Below are 17,857 nucleotides of genomic sequence, written 5' to 3' on the forward strand. Positions count from 1 at the left end.
AAAAACTCCAGGGGTTGGCAGCAGCTGGCTCTCCCCTTCCCCTGGGGATTCTCTGTTCCAGTTCCTAGAGTACGAGCACCCCTTTCTTCAGCACCTGCACTTAAGTTCTTAAATTCGCATTTTCTTTTTTTTTCTTTTTTCTTATTTTTTTTTTTTTTTAAAAATACCCCTGTACTTGAATCACGAAAAACCAGTCCCCACCCCAATTCTACTAAAAACATGATTGTCCATAGCTGGAGGCTTATTGAACAACCTCACCCCATCACCGCTTAGTTACTCGAATGTCCAATTAAACAAGCAGGTAGCTCAACCTTTAGGTAACGCAACTACAAAAACTGGATCGTGCTCTCTGCTCTCTCCCCCCGCCGCCTCCTCCTCCTCCTCCTCAAGAGAGCTCCATTACTTTTTTCTAAGTGCCAGCGCTACTCCAACTGCTACAGCTAATATAGCTACCGCAGCAGCCCCACCGTACAGCAATATAGATTTCCCTTCTGGCAATAAGATAGGCTTCTCCTCTGCAGCGGAGGATTTCTCTTCAATCTCTTCCAGGCGGCCCTCTTTCCCCACTTTTTTTTCCCCTGGAGGCAGTATTTTCTCAGGTTCTGGTGCAGCCTTTTCTTCTGATGGGGCCAACTTTGGGACAGGTTTACTTAATATGGGGATTTCAGGCTCAACAAGCTCTTCAGCCGCCTTTCCCTTTTCCTCCTGTTTTGAACGCAGAACTGCGGCAGGATGTGCTTTTTCAGCAGTAGCTTGAGGTTTTACTTCCTGTAAAGGAGCAGGGGGTTCTGGAAACGCTGCCTGCATGGTCTCTGCAGCGACTGCTGGCACCACTGCTTCCTCAATCCCCTCCGGTATTTCCTCCTTCTCCACATGAACAATATCCGAGTTGGAAGAGTTGTTCTCACTCCTTTCTTCAGCCCCTCCGTTGCTGTCCAGGCTTTTGACTTCTTCAGGATCCATGGCCACTTGCTGCCAGGACTCGGGTCCCAGGGAGACTGGCAGGCTCTCTGTGTGCCAGCTCTGGCTCGCTGATAGGGAGACAGGCAGGCTTTCCGACTGCCACGACGTGGTCACCGTGGGGGACTCTGGGGGGCTCACCTGTCCCGAGTTGTCACTTGTCAGGATGTAGATGTCATTACTGTCCTCTGCGATGAGCCCGGGGTACTCTTCCTCTTCGGATTCCAAAGTAAAGACTGTCCCCTGTGATCAAAAAGGAGGACACAACATGTGAGTGATGGCTCCAACATTACCCACCCTGTACGGGAAGGAACTTAGTGGGGCTGGAAGAAAGGTGAGAGGGCCTCTGCGGGAGCAGCAGTTGACTGACCTACATTTTAGCAGAGATTACAAAACCCAGCTGGTCCAGCTGCTGTTTCCAGAGAACTGAACCACTTTAAGAGCTTTGCTGGGAGCTCCTCCTTTCCCTGATGATACTGCGACACCAAGTACTTCAGCAAAACTTACCTTGTGAGTATTATTCACCAGAGAACAAGAAACCAAAGTGTGAAACCAAACAAGGCAAGCAAACACAAGTACATGAGCCCAGCTGAGTACCACTCCCGTCCCCATTCTGTGCAAGTGCTCTCATGTCCATTTTCACCCAACAGCGTTTCTCTTACATTAACTCTATCACATTTCAAGCGCTCTCTGAAGACTGATTTCTACTCTACACCAACAAGCTGGCATCTACAGTAATTCTCGTATTTTACAACAAACACATTTAGCAGTTCTTAAATGAGTTCACTTTCCAAGACTGTCGTCATAACTTTGGCTACACAAGTTAAACCAAACCAAACCATGCAACCAAGCACGGGCATCCAGTAATGCTGACAGGGTTTGTTTCTTGTTATTTAGCTAGGCAAAGTCTGCAGACATCCTAAAAATTTGATGGTGGGCCCCAGTTAGAGAAACTGCTGGTGTAAAATACTGCCTGATTCCCTGCTTGCAGACAGGGCAGCACTGCTCAGTCTAGTCACGCGTGGACTGCTCAGTACGTACCACAGAAGAGATCTGCTTCAGGGGGGAAATTACAAGAGGACAATAATTAAGTGCAGAAGAAGAACCTAAGATGGGTGTGATAACAAGGACGTAAAAAGAAGAGACGGGGGCAGAAAGGAACCCCAAAGTTTGCTATGCCATATAACAGAAGTTTGTGAAGCCATTAACAAAGATTCAATTACTCCCTTGCTCCTAACAAACATTATTTGAACATTTTATCAAGTCCTGTAGTGCTATTCCCTGCTTGCAGACAGGGCAGCACTGCTCAGTCTAGTCACGCGTGGACTGCTCAGTACGTACCACAGAAGAGATCTGCTTCAGGGGGGAAATTACAAGAGGACAATAATTAAGTGCAGAAGAAGAACCTAAGATGGGTGTGATAACAAGGACGTAAAAAGAAGAGACGGGGGCAGAAAGGAACCCCAAAGTTTGCTATGCCATATAACAGAAGTTTGTGAAGCCATTAACAAAGATTCAATTACTCCCTTGCTCCTAACAAACATTATTTGAACATTTTATCAAGTCCTGTAGTGCTAGGAGCCCTTTCCCTGCAAATTCCTCATTCAATCATCAAGCCTTCCTGTTCAGTCCCATCATAACATGAGAAAAAGACCTTGAAATCCATCCGTCCTCTTTCTCCCCGTTCCCTTCCGCATGCAATAGCTCTCCTAAAGCACTCCAAGCGGTTCCCGCCCTCTTTTTAAACCCTTTCCCGCACCCATAGGTTTGGCTCTGCTCCAGTCTCCTATCGATGGTTTCCCATTCCAAGACACCTCCCTCGGTTGTCACACAGCTTTTTGGATTCACGCAGTGCTCTGTGTCAGGAAGTGATCTGAGTTAAAACCAAACATGTTCTTTACTTTGTTGAGTTGATTTTAATCCTGATCAGCGTCCAGTTTGGCCCACTGAGATGCTCAAGAGCGACTGTGGGTGGAGTGGGGCCAGCAGCGGCACTGATGCCAAAAGAGCCGAGTCAATACCACTGCCCCGCTTAGAGAGCAGAAGGAAAATGTTTCAGCTTTGGTAACTCCAAATTACCACTTAGTTCCTAATACACAAGGAGTTGAGGGCCTACAGGTCGATGTTTTCTAACCTTGAGTAGGCACGCTCGCAGAGCTCGTAGCTCTGGGCCAGCAGCAGCGCGCTCTTCTCTCAGGGAAGCACGAGATGCCCAGACTCTCCACAGACAAGGGTGTTCTCTCCACGGAGATACCAGACACACTGCAATTCCTCATTTCCCTAGCAGGGGAAAGGACACCCACATATACCAAACAACCCCCCCAAAGCCCAGAAAGCGAGCTGTCAGCCACAGGAGTCAGCACAAACACTGCTGGTCACCGGCAGCAGCTGCACTGAGAGCAAATGACGCAGGAACGGACTCCTGATGAACGCACTACACTGGCATTTTTAGAGAGATCTGCACAACTCACGAGCAGTAACGCCTTAATCTGCCATGGTGGAAATTATTTCCAAAACAATAAACTTTGTGAAAAAGGGTCGGTGGAGCCTGAGTTGATTATGGGAGTGAGGTTTCTCTACCCACTCCCCCCAAACACCTTGCCATTTTGCAAAACCTGATGGCCCCTTTCCTGGAGCCTTCTGCACAACGGTGGAGGCTGTAGCGCAGGACGGCACTGGGAACATGAGGATTTCGTAACATATTTTAGCAGGGGTGGGACGTAAATTTCATCTTCCCAGACAATGAAATTTTTGAAGGCATTTGTGCATGAGCAAAGGAATCTCACAGGACACCTCAAAAGGAACTTTTCTTCATAAATTCCTTTGAATTGCTTGGGTGCTGGAAACATCACCCAGCTCAGAAACACGTTCAGAATCTATAAAAGGAAATCATGCACAGAGTTCCCCGGGGGAAGGGTTAAAAGCAATCAAGCTGTTCACTAACCACTTAAGGATCACCACAAAGTCTTGATTCAGAATGAAATAAAAATTAATAAAGCATTGCATTTATGAAAACATTCAGACACCACACACATGCCCAAAGCAAGTTCTGCTCTGTGAGCAGGGACTGACAATTCAAGGCTCCAGTAGCACCCTCTTGAAAGTTACGTTTCACCAGAAGAACTGGGGTTTTTTTTGGAAATGCAGCTCGGGCCATTAAAACAGAACGGAGCTCTACGACCTGTGAGGAAGCAACCAGCACTGCAAAGTAGGGAAATGGAAAAGATGAGCCAAGAAACTTCAGTAAAGGCAGAGGTTACCAGATCCAAGGAGAGCAAATATTAAGCAGCGTGGGCCAGGGCAGCTGCGCAGCGTGTGAGGACAGGGCTCCACTCGCAGCACTGACCTGTCCTGTTCCAGCTGACATGCAAGAGTGGCATGGCAGGGAGTCAGTCACCGTGTTTAGCTTCCACCACCCTGTGCTGAGGATGGAGAGGCAGCCCACTGCCCACATACTCAGGCTGTACATTCACTCCTTCGATTACCAGGATTTTCTCTGGCTGCTGATTAAGCAGGAAGTATTCTCACTGTAATAAAGCCACTAGCAGACACCTATGATCATAGCAAATTTTTTATTTCCACAGGCAATACAGACTCAGAACAACAGCAATTAAACAATGAAATAGCTAGGGGTAAAAGCTGCCATCTCATGAACCCCTGCACTGCCCTCTTCTCTGCTCAGATCTACCCTTCCACAAATCAGAATGAATTTATTTCCCACCCACAGCCCATCAAAACAAACCAGACGATGTCTGTGATCTGACAGTAGCAAAAAGAACAGGGACACACACAGCTGGTAACAGCTCTTAACGCTGTTCATTGCTCTTAACACTGGAAGCAGACCCATGCTGCTGTGACTGGTTCAACGTGAGGATATAAAAATAAAACCACACTACACTTCCATGGGCTTGGGAGCTTTGGCGATTGCAGCAAACTTCTTTCAGTAAAATAAACTTTAAAAAGCACCAACTAAAGCCTTATTGATTTGCCCTGAATTCCCCTGTACAGGGGCAAAAGCCAAGTGCCTTTGCGCAATGACTCAGCAGCCCACGGCAGGGAGAAGGGAGCCATCCGTCGTCAGTGGGGACAACCGGCTACAGAAACTGCAGTGCAGTTAAAGCCATCCTGGTACAACTCAATACATATTCCTCCAGCCTCTGCTTCTGCTCTACTCCTGATCCACCAGTCTTAAATTTTCCCTTTCCTCTCATAAGGAAAATCAAAGTTGTTCATTGGACGGAACCCACAGATGATTTGATCGTGATAAAAATGAACAAGTAATACAGACGAAATACAACCACAGCTACTACGTGGACCAGTAGCTGCCCAGGCCCAGCAAAATATCTTGTCCCAGTATCATGTAATGCTGAACACTCAGCAGGTTAACGGATGGGGAGGCAACGCTGACATACAAGGATTGAGCTGCAGTTTTTCTAGTTATTCCCACATATCAGGGCAATTTTTTAAAGGCCATGTGCTTTGCTGGAGCACTTTCACTGGAAATACTCAGGTAAGATCTGGGCACACGCGGAGAGTAACATGCAGGATAAACTGCTCTGGAGAGGGTAAAGAAATGAAGGGATGGTACACAGGGAACACGGGCAATCCTCAACGTTTCAAATACTTCATTAACACGTGTACCAACACTACACACCCACCCTGCCTTCAGCAGAAGGAAGAGCCTGAGAGGCACAAGCATTTTGTTGTTCCTTTTTCCCACGCAGACTGCACTGACCTCAAAAGAGTTATCAGTCGCTGGCTCCCGATGAATCAGAGCCTTATAAAGCCCAGCCAATTCCTTTCTGTCTTTACAGACAATTTAACTTCCGTGTCAGTGCCTCAGGGACAGATTGCCAGAGGTTGGGAAACTTGGGGGAAAGCTAATGCACCGAGTGTCAATGGGTAATTTCACTGCCTCTCCACTAAAAGCTTAACGAGGTTTTAATTTAAAAACCAGGCAGTAATAGGCATTATTTAGGATACATGATTAATATTTCTTGAGCTGAATGAAGAGTTAATTCAGAAAGTTAAGAGGATCAACCCAGGATTTTGTGTCAGTTGAGGTTTGCACTTTTTTGTCAGTTTTGTGGGTTTTATTTTTCCTTTTTCTTTTTCTTTTAAAGCAGCTGCAATAAAAACTGAATGACATTTAGGACAATTCTCTTGATTCATCTACAGATGTGACCCAGAAGCAAAGCTCCCACAGAGAGATTAATTCAGGACAGGATGGGACATGTGGAAGGGGTTTTAATAACCTGAGACCTTACATAAGCCCTATTCTTTAGAGGTAACTGTAAATATGGAATGTATGTGTGTGTTTCCTTATCTGCTTTGTTTATCGTAAACAGAGACTGCCGCTCCAGACCAAAGAAAAAAAAAAAAGAAAAAAAATCAGAGTTCCTCTTTTTCAAATTTGGCACAAGAGACTTGCTTTTCCTCATCCAGCATACTTACAGAACCACATCACGTATGTCCAGAGAAGCAAGAGTTAAGTCCCTCACTGCAGCACCCTGCCACTCCAGATCCCACCCACTGCCACTTGAGGGAAGAGCTGGTACAAGTTACAACCAGGAGGAGAACTGGAACTGGCTAGAACACAAGAAGGATGGTCTCCAGCAAGATCAACTTAATTCTGTCAAGGTGGCATTCGTGGACCCAAAAAAGGAGCACCAGAAGTCCATCACTGTCCTCAATCTATGTGGTTTGACTTGTAGAAATTTTCCACAAGACTTCTACAGGTGACAGAAAGCACTTCTAACGAATGTACTAATGTGTAACCCTCAGAACGGGTTATAGCTATTGTGTTACGGGGTGAGCTACACTAGACACCTGTAAATTAGTAACAAAATAATGAAAAAATATCTGAAAGGCCTCCCAATAAGCAGAACCCATCAGTTTGGGATCAGTTGTAGTCCTGCCAGTGTCAGTAATCTGAACTTCGCTGAAAATCACCCTCAGCGGTGGGTTCACAACACTACCGACCTTTAACATGTAGCAGGAAATTCCTACTTAAAAATACTTGTCAAGTTTCAATTATGATTTAAAGACAGCAAACATAACAAAAAAAATTTCAATACTTGGAAACTGACTCTTATGACAACTATACTGTTTTTCATAGTATTTAAGAGGTCTGTTATTAAGTGTATACAAACAAGTTGACTTACTAACTATGGTAGTTATTTTTCCTAAACAGCAAAAAACTTTAAACTACAAATAAGGAAAAAAAAAAATGAACTTACTTACCAGAATAGTAATTTCAACCTGATTTCTGTAAAGCTGCTTCTGGCTGAAACAGATACTCAAATCAAGATCCTGAATGTCTCAAAAGATAAAAGTGACTTTTTTTCCCCCTACAAAAATAGCAGGAGTAGCAGTACGCATCGCATCTATAATGGAGATGTTATTAGATAATGAAGAGAAAGAGATCCCCACTGAAGTGTCTGACAGAGCATTTATTGTATCTTAGAGAACTTTGAAAGCCGTGCCCTGTAAGCTTGGAAGACCAGACAAGTGCAAAACAACTGTATCTAACTGTTGTGGAAGCTGTGTGTATTCTCCTAGGGTTTGGTTTTGGTTTAAATGTTCTTAGAAGCTCGACTGGAGTCTCTGGTTCAGTTCTTGAAGAAGTATGAACAGGCAGGTGTTCTCACAAGGAACAATGTGGATACGCAACTCATTAAAAATTCATCTCTGATGACACAAAAAAGCCACTTGAAAAACTCTACAGCCCAGTAGGACACCCATACACCCCGGATCTTTATTTTGTCCAGCACAGGCAAAAATTCTGTATACAGATCAGAGAGGAATGCCACCTTGCAGGAAAAATATCTATGTTGCCTGAACTCTTTTTTCCCCCTGAAACTAAAGAGACCCACATAAAATACCCAAGAAAAAGAGCGCCTTGAGGTGCAGGAGGACATGCTGGCGAAACACAGATGTCCCAGGAGGGCAATCTTTGGTCTGACAAAACATTCAAAATGCTCAACACAGCCAGGAAATTTCTCAGGCAAGAGTACTAACAACCTTGTAACACAACCTATCGCAGAGAGAAATGAGGTTCAGTCATTTCTTCCCTTGCACTGACAGTGTCACAGTGACAATATGAGTACCTGGAACCCATCAAAAGCATTTGTGCTTAAAATCTAGGGTCTGAAAAACAGAAGGCAAGGAGTGATGAACTGGCCTGTGTCCAGGATCCCAAGAGACCTCCCTCTGGGGAAATAAGCAAACTTCCCACGACAACAAATTCCAGAGCTGGGACTGAGATTTCCAGCTGTAACAGAGGAGCAGCCTTGTGCTGGTGAAGCGCCGCCTGTGCCGAGGGCTGAGCAGGCGAAAGCCGTACCCACAGACAGCTGCTGGGGTTGGGACAACTTCACTCCCGCTCGCACCAGCCGGGCTGCAATACCATCTGCTCTGTGCATCAGTCCACAGCCCCGCTACGCTGTGCCTCTTCAGACCCTCGCTCAAGTCAGACCTGCCAGCGTTACCCTGCTAATCCTTCAGAGAAATGGATTATAAAAGGGGCAGCTGACAACGCCAGATCTAGAACAATACATTAAAAAAAAAAGTCCTCAGGCATCTACTGTAGTACTCATCTTTGTGAAACTGTCAAGATAGGTGGGGCCAAGAAAATCAGAGCAGAGTCCACAAATAGTACCGTGCTCTTTCTAAAGGGGAAAAAGAATGGAAAGAAAGGTCGTGCAAACTAAACCAAAGCACACTGAGAGTGCAGCCACTGCTCTCATCCCCTTCAAGGAATGCTTTAGCTGTAACGGTGAGCAGAAATGATCCCATTCCTTCCCCCGCTCTCCAACACAACCTCTACTGCCTGCAGAGTCTGCACCAAAGCCACACCCTATAAGTTAAGATTTCAGCCTTGTTGGTGTAAATTGCAGTAAATTCAGTTATTGAGAGACCACTTTTTCAGACAGACTGGTCTGCAGTTGTTGGAAGTGAAAAAAGAAAGGAGATCTAGTTGCTCCTTGATCATTTAAGTTCCTTCTCCTCTGGCCATGGTGCCCAAAAAGCAAAAAATCTACTCCTGTACCAAAGAAGTTACATACAAATACAAGTCAACATTTCACTGCATTATTCCATGATACAAGTATAAAGTACAATTATTTTGAAAGGAAAACTCCTTTCTAGGACTCCTCTAACTAGACGGCTCTTTCTCGCATCTCTACCATTTTAAACTTACTTCTCTCCCCTACAGTGGAGCACGTCTCTTGTATTTCTGCATTGTCATTCTGAAGGCAGACACCTGGACTGCTGCTGCTGCCGCTGCAGGAGATTTTAATCTCCAGTAGCACAAACTGACTGTCTCACTTCCTAGGATGAAAAGTGTCTCTTTACTCTTTTTCCTCTCCAGATTGTTAACAGACTCCAGTACATAGACTATTCAATCACCAGCAGCAAAGAAAATGTCAAAACTGGTAGAAAAGCCCAAGACAAAACACTGGAAACAGAGAACAGTTCTTCTAAGGCTGAGATATGAAATTGTCAACACTAAGCAAATTTAATTGTACTGTCTTGAACAGAAGCAAATAACTAGTTAAATTCAAATCCAAATCTGAACTTCTTAAGACAAGAACTCTAGGAAGGCAGAGACAAACTCAGCTACGGGTCACAAACACAAATACCAGCCTCTTACTGAGAGAAGAAAGGTTAGTAATTGAATACTGATAAACACCGGTGGCATGCACTTATTTCACCTCTTTCAAGCAAGTGAAAAGCAGATGGGATTATAACATGAATGTGAATCTGAGGGAAAAAAAAAAAGCAGCTCTCTTCCAAGTAGTCTTACACTTTTTCCTTTCAACATAGATGAAATCTAACCATGGATCCACAGAGCTTGAGAAGAAATAAATTATTTGGAAGGAGAGGTGGGAAAGGAATATGAAAAAAATCCTTACCAACTGACTGGCCTTACTGTGCACTTTTCCAGGAGACCAAGAATTGCTTCTGATGCAGCAGCATTCAGCTCTGGAGAAGTCAAGACAGAGGAAAAAGGAGGGGAGAGGAGGAGAGGAGAGGAGAAGAAGGGGAGGGTAGGGGAGGAGAAGGGGAGGGGAGAGGAGGAGAAGGGGAGGGGAGAGCACGTACACTGCATGTCAGTGTGTTGAGCCCTAACGTTGCTTGTAGGAAAAGAGCAGAATGAACTGCTAAATCAGGCTGGGAATTGGTTTGCAATGGTTCAAGATAATAAGGGAACAAGATCTTGATATGATCATTTGGGTTCAATACAGAGACTCAGGAGGAAGAAGTGGGTCTATTTAGAGAGCCTGAAATGCCAAACATGCTTTTTGCTTCAGAAGAGAGATCATCCTAAAGCTTAAAAGTCAAGCACAGTAAGTGTAAGAGCTGCAGCCAAACCTGTCGCTGTAATTAGTGAATGATGGAGGCTGTCCCGAAGAAAGCAAGATTTCCTTGCTTTCCTACGGTCCTCCAAAATCAACTTGCATCTATCCACAAATCTAAAAGACTGTGAACTAGATGGAGTAGTCATTTCATCTCTTCATTCACATTCGTGTTGCCAGCTGTATCCAAACACCACATGCAGCGCACTGCAGACATTCCTACTTGGAAGACTTTCACCCTAAAGCAGTAACATGGACTAAGGAGAAGGGGAGCAGCAAACACAATGGCCAACATCATAGTACCAAAATATTGCATGCACTTGAATATAAAAATATGCCAGACATTCTCTCAGCAACCAACCAACCATTACATCCCAGTCAATCCCATGAGAAGTTACCTGAATTACAATTTTAGTGCCTGAAGGGAGAATGGGATAGGAACACTCAGTGTTTCAACACATTATCTTACCACCACCTCTCTGCAGGACTGGGACGAAAAATCGAATAGTGACTTCTGATCTCAGAGCCTCTACCTCCAGTATCCCAGATTTCCCATTCCTCACAAGCCACACTGGTTTCTTGAAATCTACTGCATAGCTATCCAATTTATCAACCTTGATTCCCTTGTGCTAGCAATTTTGCTTCTAGCTAGCTGTTGTCCACCAACCTCAGTCAGATGCTCTCCTAGACCTACAAGCCTTCCGAGCCCACAAAACAACTTGCACAAGTCTTGCACAAATGTAGAACCTTGGGAGCGCTTTCAGCCACATCGTGGCTGCACAGCATGACACAGCAAGTGGTCCCACTGAATGACACAGCTTGGTAAAGTTCTCACTCCACAGATCCACAGTGGGGCATAGGAAGGGCTCAGCTGACCCCGTATCTTCCAACTGGCTAGTTCCCTTCTGGCAAAGGCTGACTTCAATCCAAAAACTAAGGAAGATCCCAAGTGCCAAGGGAAGAGACAGCGCAAGAAACTACAGAATTTTTCAGGTCTGTCCCTGAAAAGCTGACTCCTGTGAAGCTCTCCTCTGCTCCTCATCCACAAAAAAGCAGATCGGCTGTTTTGGTATCTTCTCGGTTTTAAGAAAGCTTGCAGCAGCTGTAGGAAAGACCTATCTTCACACTGCTCCAGAATTACACAAAATTGAACCTCTTACTGTCATAGCAACATCATTCACCGGAGACTCCCAGGTTTATACATTGCCCTTATGGCTCTAGCAGAGTATTACTGACAACTTGATGCAGCACACAGAGCCCCTGTGGCAGATGCGTATCTTAAAAATGCAAAACACTTGAGTGCGGGCTAACAGCCTGCAGGCACCTCTTCCTCGGCTCTTCTCAGAAACACAAACTCTCCCACCCTTACCCCACGCCCTGCTCCCATCACTGCCATCCTCAGAACAAACCAAGGAGCGTGCCAATCAGTTAAAAATGGACATTATGCTTACAGGAAAAAGAATACAATAAAAACATATATTCCCTTCCTCCACATAAAGCCACAAGCCCAGTGGGTCCCCAATCTCAGCCCCAGAGCAACTCACAAAGAGTCAGTGCAGCTACGTTAATTTGTCTGGAAAAGATTTTCATCACCTTCCCTCTTTCCTCGCCTCTTCTGCCGTTTCAAAAATAGCTCTGGCTTGTTTGCTGTACCGCTTATGTCAGTCTGATTTTATGCCTGACTGGATGTATACAGACAAGCTCATAGCCCATTAAGCACCGACTACCCAGATCCGTACGTACATGCACAGTCACGCAAACACAAAGCACAGCCCCCTCCCTTGGAGGCCACGTCGGAAAGCCGCTTGTTTTGAGAGGCTTTGTGCTGTATTAAGTATGTTTATAGCAGGCCTCAAGTAGGGGCTAGAAAACCACAGGACCACAGTCTTTTCTGAGGCTAATAAAAAAGTAGAAAAGAAAAATAGCACTAACATCCATCCATCTCAAAGCTGCAAGTAAGAACTTTCCCTGTGATGAAAATACTTTGAAATGCGACTGCACTTATCAAATGACCTAAGGTCATTTGGCTGCACGCTGTCAGTGCTTCTGTCCATTAAAGACAAACAATCCCTCAGGAAAGCTTTAAAAACTGTTAGCCACAAGTGCCGGGAATGGAAAGAAAACAGAAAGGTGCAGATGTGCGGAAATTCTGGAACAAACTACTCTTAAAAAAAAAAAAACCAACAACCTCCAGGTAAAGTCCTGAACTGCGAGAAGCTGTCTGAATGAGATTTTTTTCTACTAGCACTTTTTAATCACTGGGTTTTCCTGAACAGCTTTTCTTTTTAGAACAAATCAACTTGCTGGAGCCATTTCACTAATCCCAGATTAATTCCACTCAAATCTGGCATCCTTCCCAAAAGCAGTAATCTAAAGCTCAGCCTTCAAGACCCAGCTCGTCGGCTGTGAGCTGCCTCTGTGATGTATTTTTAAATGAAACTTTCTCAGCACATCATGACTCAGGAACATTGGTTACCATGGACTGAAGATTTCCACAAGGAAATGCAGCACAAAGAAATCCTGATTGCTCATTCTACCCATGTTCCTATACAGCTAGAAAATCCAATATGCAGTAGCTACTTTATCACTTACTATAAAAATAAATTAGTACCTACTGACATTTCTGCAAGACATGCTCCCCAACTACTTATCTTCTAAAAAACCACTGAAATTTAAGAGGAAAAACCACCATATACCATTTCCTGCAGCCACCGGAGTATGAAGATAGTATTAAAAAGATTAGCCTCTCAGGCAGTCTCTCTTGTTATGGGCGTTTGGTTCTAAAAGCAATTCTGTATATGTATTAACAGGAAAGAACATACAAACAGAAGCTCACCTTACAGCAAGAAATTAGCATCATAACACACAGTGGGTGAAAACTGCTTGTTATTTGACATCTGAGGACCTCTTCAATTTCAAAAGCAGTCCAACAAACCAGACATGCAAATAACTGGGACAGACTGCCTGGGGAAATCGTGGAGTCCAGTCGCATAGGTCTTTAATGTCAACATCAGAAATGAATGGATAAAAAGTCTGTCCTGCCTTGGGGAACAGAGGAGAAATAGACGACTGCCCAAGATGGCTTTCCAACTACATGGTCCTGACCTCCTGCTATTTTTTGGGGAGGGGCATTCCTTCTCTCACCTGTTTACTTCTAGTAATTCCTCTTACCTTTTACTCCTATTGAGACTAGTATCAAACTTAGGAATAATCTTTGAACAAAGTATGAAAATTAAACATTGTCTTCTTACCCATCCTCCTTGTTGAATGATATAGTCTGCAGAATAGTCTTCTAGATATGTCACCCCAAAGTTCACGAGTGCGCTCAGTGGTTCCTGGCCCCGTCTGGTTAACTCCATCAGAAATTGCTGTAGCAGAACCAGTGGTACCAAGACCTTCAAAAAACAGTAATTGTGAATAAATACAGAAAGCATTATCAATACTACTGTGTAGGTAAAACAGAAGAATTCATGTGGTCTACAGAAAAAGTCTGAATCTACAAGGCCAAAGAATCAGGCACCATGCACTTTGTTTTTGTGAAGACACAAGGTGGAAACACAATACAATTCAGTAAGAAAGCACCACCTGATCTGAGAAGCAAAACTCTGCAGCCCAACTTGGGAGTTTCACAGAAGAGTTCTGCAGTGCTTTCTTAAGTCCCATTTTTTCCCCAAACAATGTTCAGATGAAGAAGCAGAACAGGTTGAGAACTTGCTACCCCAGAACTGGAATGATGCTACATTATAAATCGTTTGAAGGGATATGCATCCAAACTGTACTTAAACCAGCAAATTCATCTGCATTCTTGAACAGATACTCTGCAGTAGACAGTCTCTTTAGAATACATGGCTTTCAGACAGGACAGAAACAAACAACTCTTGCCAGCAGCGTAACATTACAGACATGTTTAAAATGACAAACACAAACAACTCTCCACTTCAACTCTCCCTCCTACACCAAATTTAACCTGTACAGAATTCCTCCCTCGCCGCCTCCCACCTCATTTCCTACTTCCATTCCTCCTTCCAAACCTTTTGCCTTTAACTGAATATTCAGCCTTAACTCAGATGTGATTTGCTCTGGAAGATGCAAGACTCTGTGAACCCACCTCCTTCACATTACACAGTTCTAGACACTTCCTTCTGAAATTATGTTTTTGTTTGCCTGAACAACTTGCAGTTGAACTTTTAAACTCTAAATTCATTCTCCTAGAGCACGCAAGTGGCCCTGTGGGCAAAGTTTATATGCAGCACTTTGCCAGTGAACTTGATATGAACTAAAGTCATCATTATTTTTCTACTAGCATAGAAAAAAGCACTATTATGATACAAGAGAAAAATATTTGTAAGCTTTACTGCACCTAGTTTGTGACAACTGTGTATTGCACATCTATTCACTGTCCAAACAAGAACATTGTTTCCCAGCTGCACAAGGTAAATGCAGGCTAATACTACTGCTCAGGCTGAAATCCAAATGCTTCCTTCCAGCCCCCTCCTCCTCCAGCCTGATTTTCTTCTTGGTAAATATCTTCTGTTACTATTACCAGAAATCACACTTTGGGATGCAAAGCTGGAGGAAGCAAAAGCACGCTGGGTTGGAGATTTGTACTAAATCCACGGTGGAGTCACGCTGAGATGGACTACTAAAAACAGATGGGGCCCTAAAAATGCCTGTGATCTGATAAATTTAAGATGTTCCAGCTAATTAACAATTGAGAGAGTCCAATATATGGCAGGCAGATTATAGTACTGTTCTGGTATGAACAGTTAACACCGCAGTCACTTAACTAGGAATGAGATGGTGCTGGAATCTGAAAAGGCTTGGTGTTTTTTTGAGCTTCTTGTAATTAATCTAAACTCAGGCAGAAAAGATGCGAGCTTACAGTGCACAGATCTCAGGAGCACGTCAAGGTGTCAGAAGAAACTTCATACTTTTGGGAGCAAAAAAAAAAAAAGCATGCTGTCAAGACAAGGCATCTTACAGAGGCTTTGGCCACACTACAGCAGCATGAAGATTGAGATCTCAAAATATTTTACATTTACTCTAAGCTTAAGGCAAGAGAAACAAAGGCAAAAAAGAAAGCTGCTTAGAAAACGAAGGGAGCTCAAATGTTGGCATACTGGACATGATTGTTGCCATCTTCATTTGCCAACTTAAAATACCTAATCCATCCACTCCTCCCAAATTTAGCAAGCCTCTGCAGGCCTCAGGAGCAAGGGACCAAATTCAAACTCTAACATCCAGTCCCATGCAGACCAACAAACACCGCACGATACTGTCCCTAAATTCATTAAATAAATTATCCTCACAGTACTTCGACAAAGGTTAACAATGGTCTTTCTGTACATAAGAGCAGCTATGTGAAGGGTGGCAGGATTTAACTAGATAAAGTAAAAATACAGCCTTAGCAATCCAAAGCAACTGCAATTCCCCCCACCAGGATACCTGGGAAGGAATGCTACAGGCTATTTATACTTTAACTGAAGAAAAACATACACAGCATGCCCGAAAATAGTTGGCAGGAGAAACCTTCCAGGGAATTGCTGAAAAAAGCACTTTACTATGAGAAGATTTCTGATTAGTTATGTAAATTAAAGATTTCTGTCAATTGTACTATTGCAATCCCATAGTGCAGTATTACAGGTTTAAATGTATGCAAAAAACCCCCCAAACATTACAAAGTATGTTCAGAGACTTTGAAGAAGCTATAGCCAAAGTAATTGCCTCTTCTGTGTACCTTCTGGATATTTCAACATAACATTAATTTAATTTTTTACATTATTATTCTTATATTTTTGCTGTATTATTCTTTGGCTCCATTAATCAGTAAAAACGGGACATTAAGATGACTGCTAACCTACGTACCAGTTCAGTTGCCTCTCAGTATCAGTATTTGTTATCCTTTTATCTGATGCACAACAGTGGGATTACATATTTTGGAGTATGTATATAATATTCAATTTTAAGCAAAAGACAAAAAAACTCAACAGTGGAGTATTTTGATTTTTTACTACATTTATTCTACTACAGAAATATAATCTACCCTAAGTTTGAGGTGGTTTTGGTTTTGTTTTAATGAGAGCCTTTTTTCAAATACAAAGGGAAGACTCGTCCTGTTCTTTACAGAATCCAATATCATGACTATTATCTTCACATCACAATTTCTGAGAAATACATGCAGTAATATATTTTCCTAAAATTTTCTTACTGAGGACAAGCACTTTAGATGTCTGTTGGTAAACTGTACATCTGTGGGATGTTAATGGAAGAACTGACGTTCCTGTGTATTAGTTTACCCTGCAATATTTCCTCATTCAGATGAAGAAATGACTGAAAACATTCCTTTAGGTCCCACGTGCTAGTCAGTTAACCAGACCTCTTCAGCAGTTCAAACATACCACTGCACTCTGGAAAAGATCCACATTTTTACACGGAAAAAATAACAGGTATGAAGCATCTTCTTTCTGCTCCTGCTTGTATCACGAATAGCTTCTTTGAAAACAGGTATGACTAAAAATGACACCTTCGTAACTGCAAACCAGGCAGGTCAAGCCTTTGTCCATATCCAACCTCCAGCCAGCTAGCCGGCTAGGTAGTCCAGTACCTCCCAGTATACGCTTACCTGTACGCCGTGTTTGTCACACACATAACATCACGGAAGATTTGCAAAGACTACTTTGAGAGTGCTTTGTGCCACGGAGATACCGGGCCTTTAAGTGATGACTGCGGCTCTCTGCGTGCACCACATTCAACATATTAAATAGGTGGGGCTTTTATATGTACATGTGTAAGAACGCATACCTGCAACAGCAAAGGCTTGGAAATGTAAAGTCAGATTTTATACACTAGTTCATAGGCTACTGGAAGCAAAAAGAGCATCTCGCCCAGCACCATGCCACTACTGAGCACAACAGCTACAGCTGACAGGCAACTGAAAACACACTTCATCTACTAGCTTTGGTTTTATTTCTTCCAGTCTGGATCAAACCAGGCCTTGAGCACACAAAATTCTGTCTGCGGGAAGGTTTTTCTACATTTTAAACCCTTTGACATCTACCACAGCTACTATGCATCTTCAATTTCAGCTCCACCCAAAAAACTACAGGGTACGTAGTAGCTGTAAGCATGTAACAGTGAGTCACTAATTATTCTGTTCAGCTAGCTTGGCGAGTTGTACATTTCCTTATTTAGTCACAAAAGCGAGTAAACTTCAGTTCTCCCACTAAAGTCAACTTAAATATACATCCTTCAGACTTTGAGAGTTGAGGCCAGCGCGGCCTCATTTTGCTGCTGTATGCCTGATAATTAGACTTAATGCTATTTCTATTTATAGATACTTTATAAATTTTTTTCAAACAGCTTTCTTCTTTACAGTGAAAATTAAGCTAGGTTGAGGTTGGAGGAAAGATATCTAGATGCTTCTGTTATAAAATAGAGTTCCTATTAAGATGATAAAGGAATTTGAAAGGAAATGAAACCAACCCAAATGTAATCCATCTCCTCAAAACAAGTATTATTAAAGGAACTGCTAGGCATTC

The 17,857-nt window shown here is 43.2% G+C and overlaps 1 protein-coding gene across 1 annotated transcript in view; it reads right to left on the reverse strand.

Annotated features, from left to right (window-relative positions):
- Positions 1-135: 135 nt before the first annotated feature.
- Positions 136-17,857, reverse strand: part of BCL2L13 (BCL2-like 13 (apoptosis facilitator)) — a 34,435-nt gene continuing 16,713 nt past the window's right edge. Inside the window, exons 5-6 of the mRNA XM_010134371.1 lie at positions 13,571-13,714; positions 136-1,203 (exon numbers count right to left, since the gene is read on the reverse strand). Of these exons, the coding sequence (XP_010132673.1) occupies positions 400-1,203; positions 13,571-13,714 (948 nt within the window). The 3' untranslated portion in view covers positions 136-399. The remainder of the gene's footprint in view (positions 1,204-13,570; positions 13,715-17,857) is intronic.

This window comes from Buceros rhinoceros, unplaced genomic scaffold (genome assembly GCF_000710305.1).
Source record: "Buceros rhinoceros silvestris isolate BGI_N320 unplaced genomic scaffold, ASM71030v1 scaffold6200, whole genome shotgun sequence".
NCBI classification, from domain to species: domain Eukaryota; kingdom Metazoa; phylum Chordata; class Aves; order Bucerotiformes; family Bucerotidae; genus Buceros; species Buceros rhinoceros.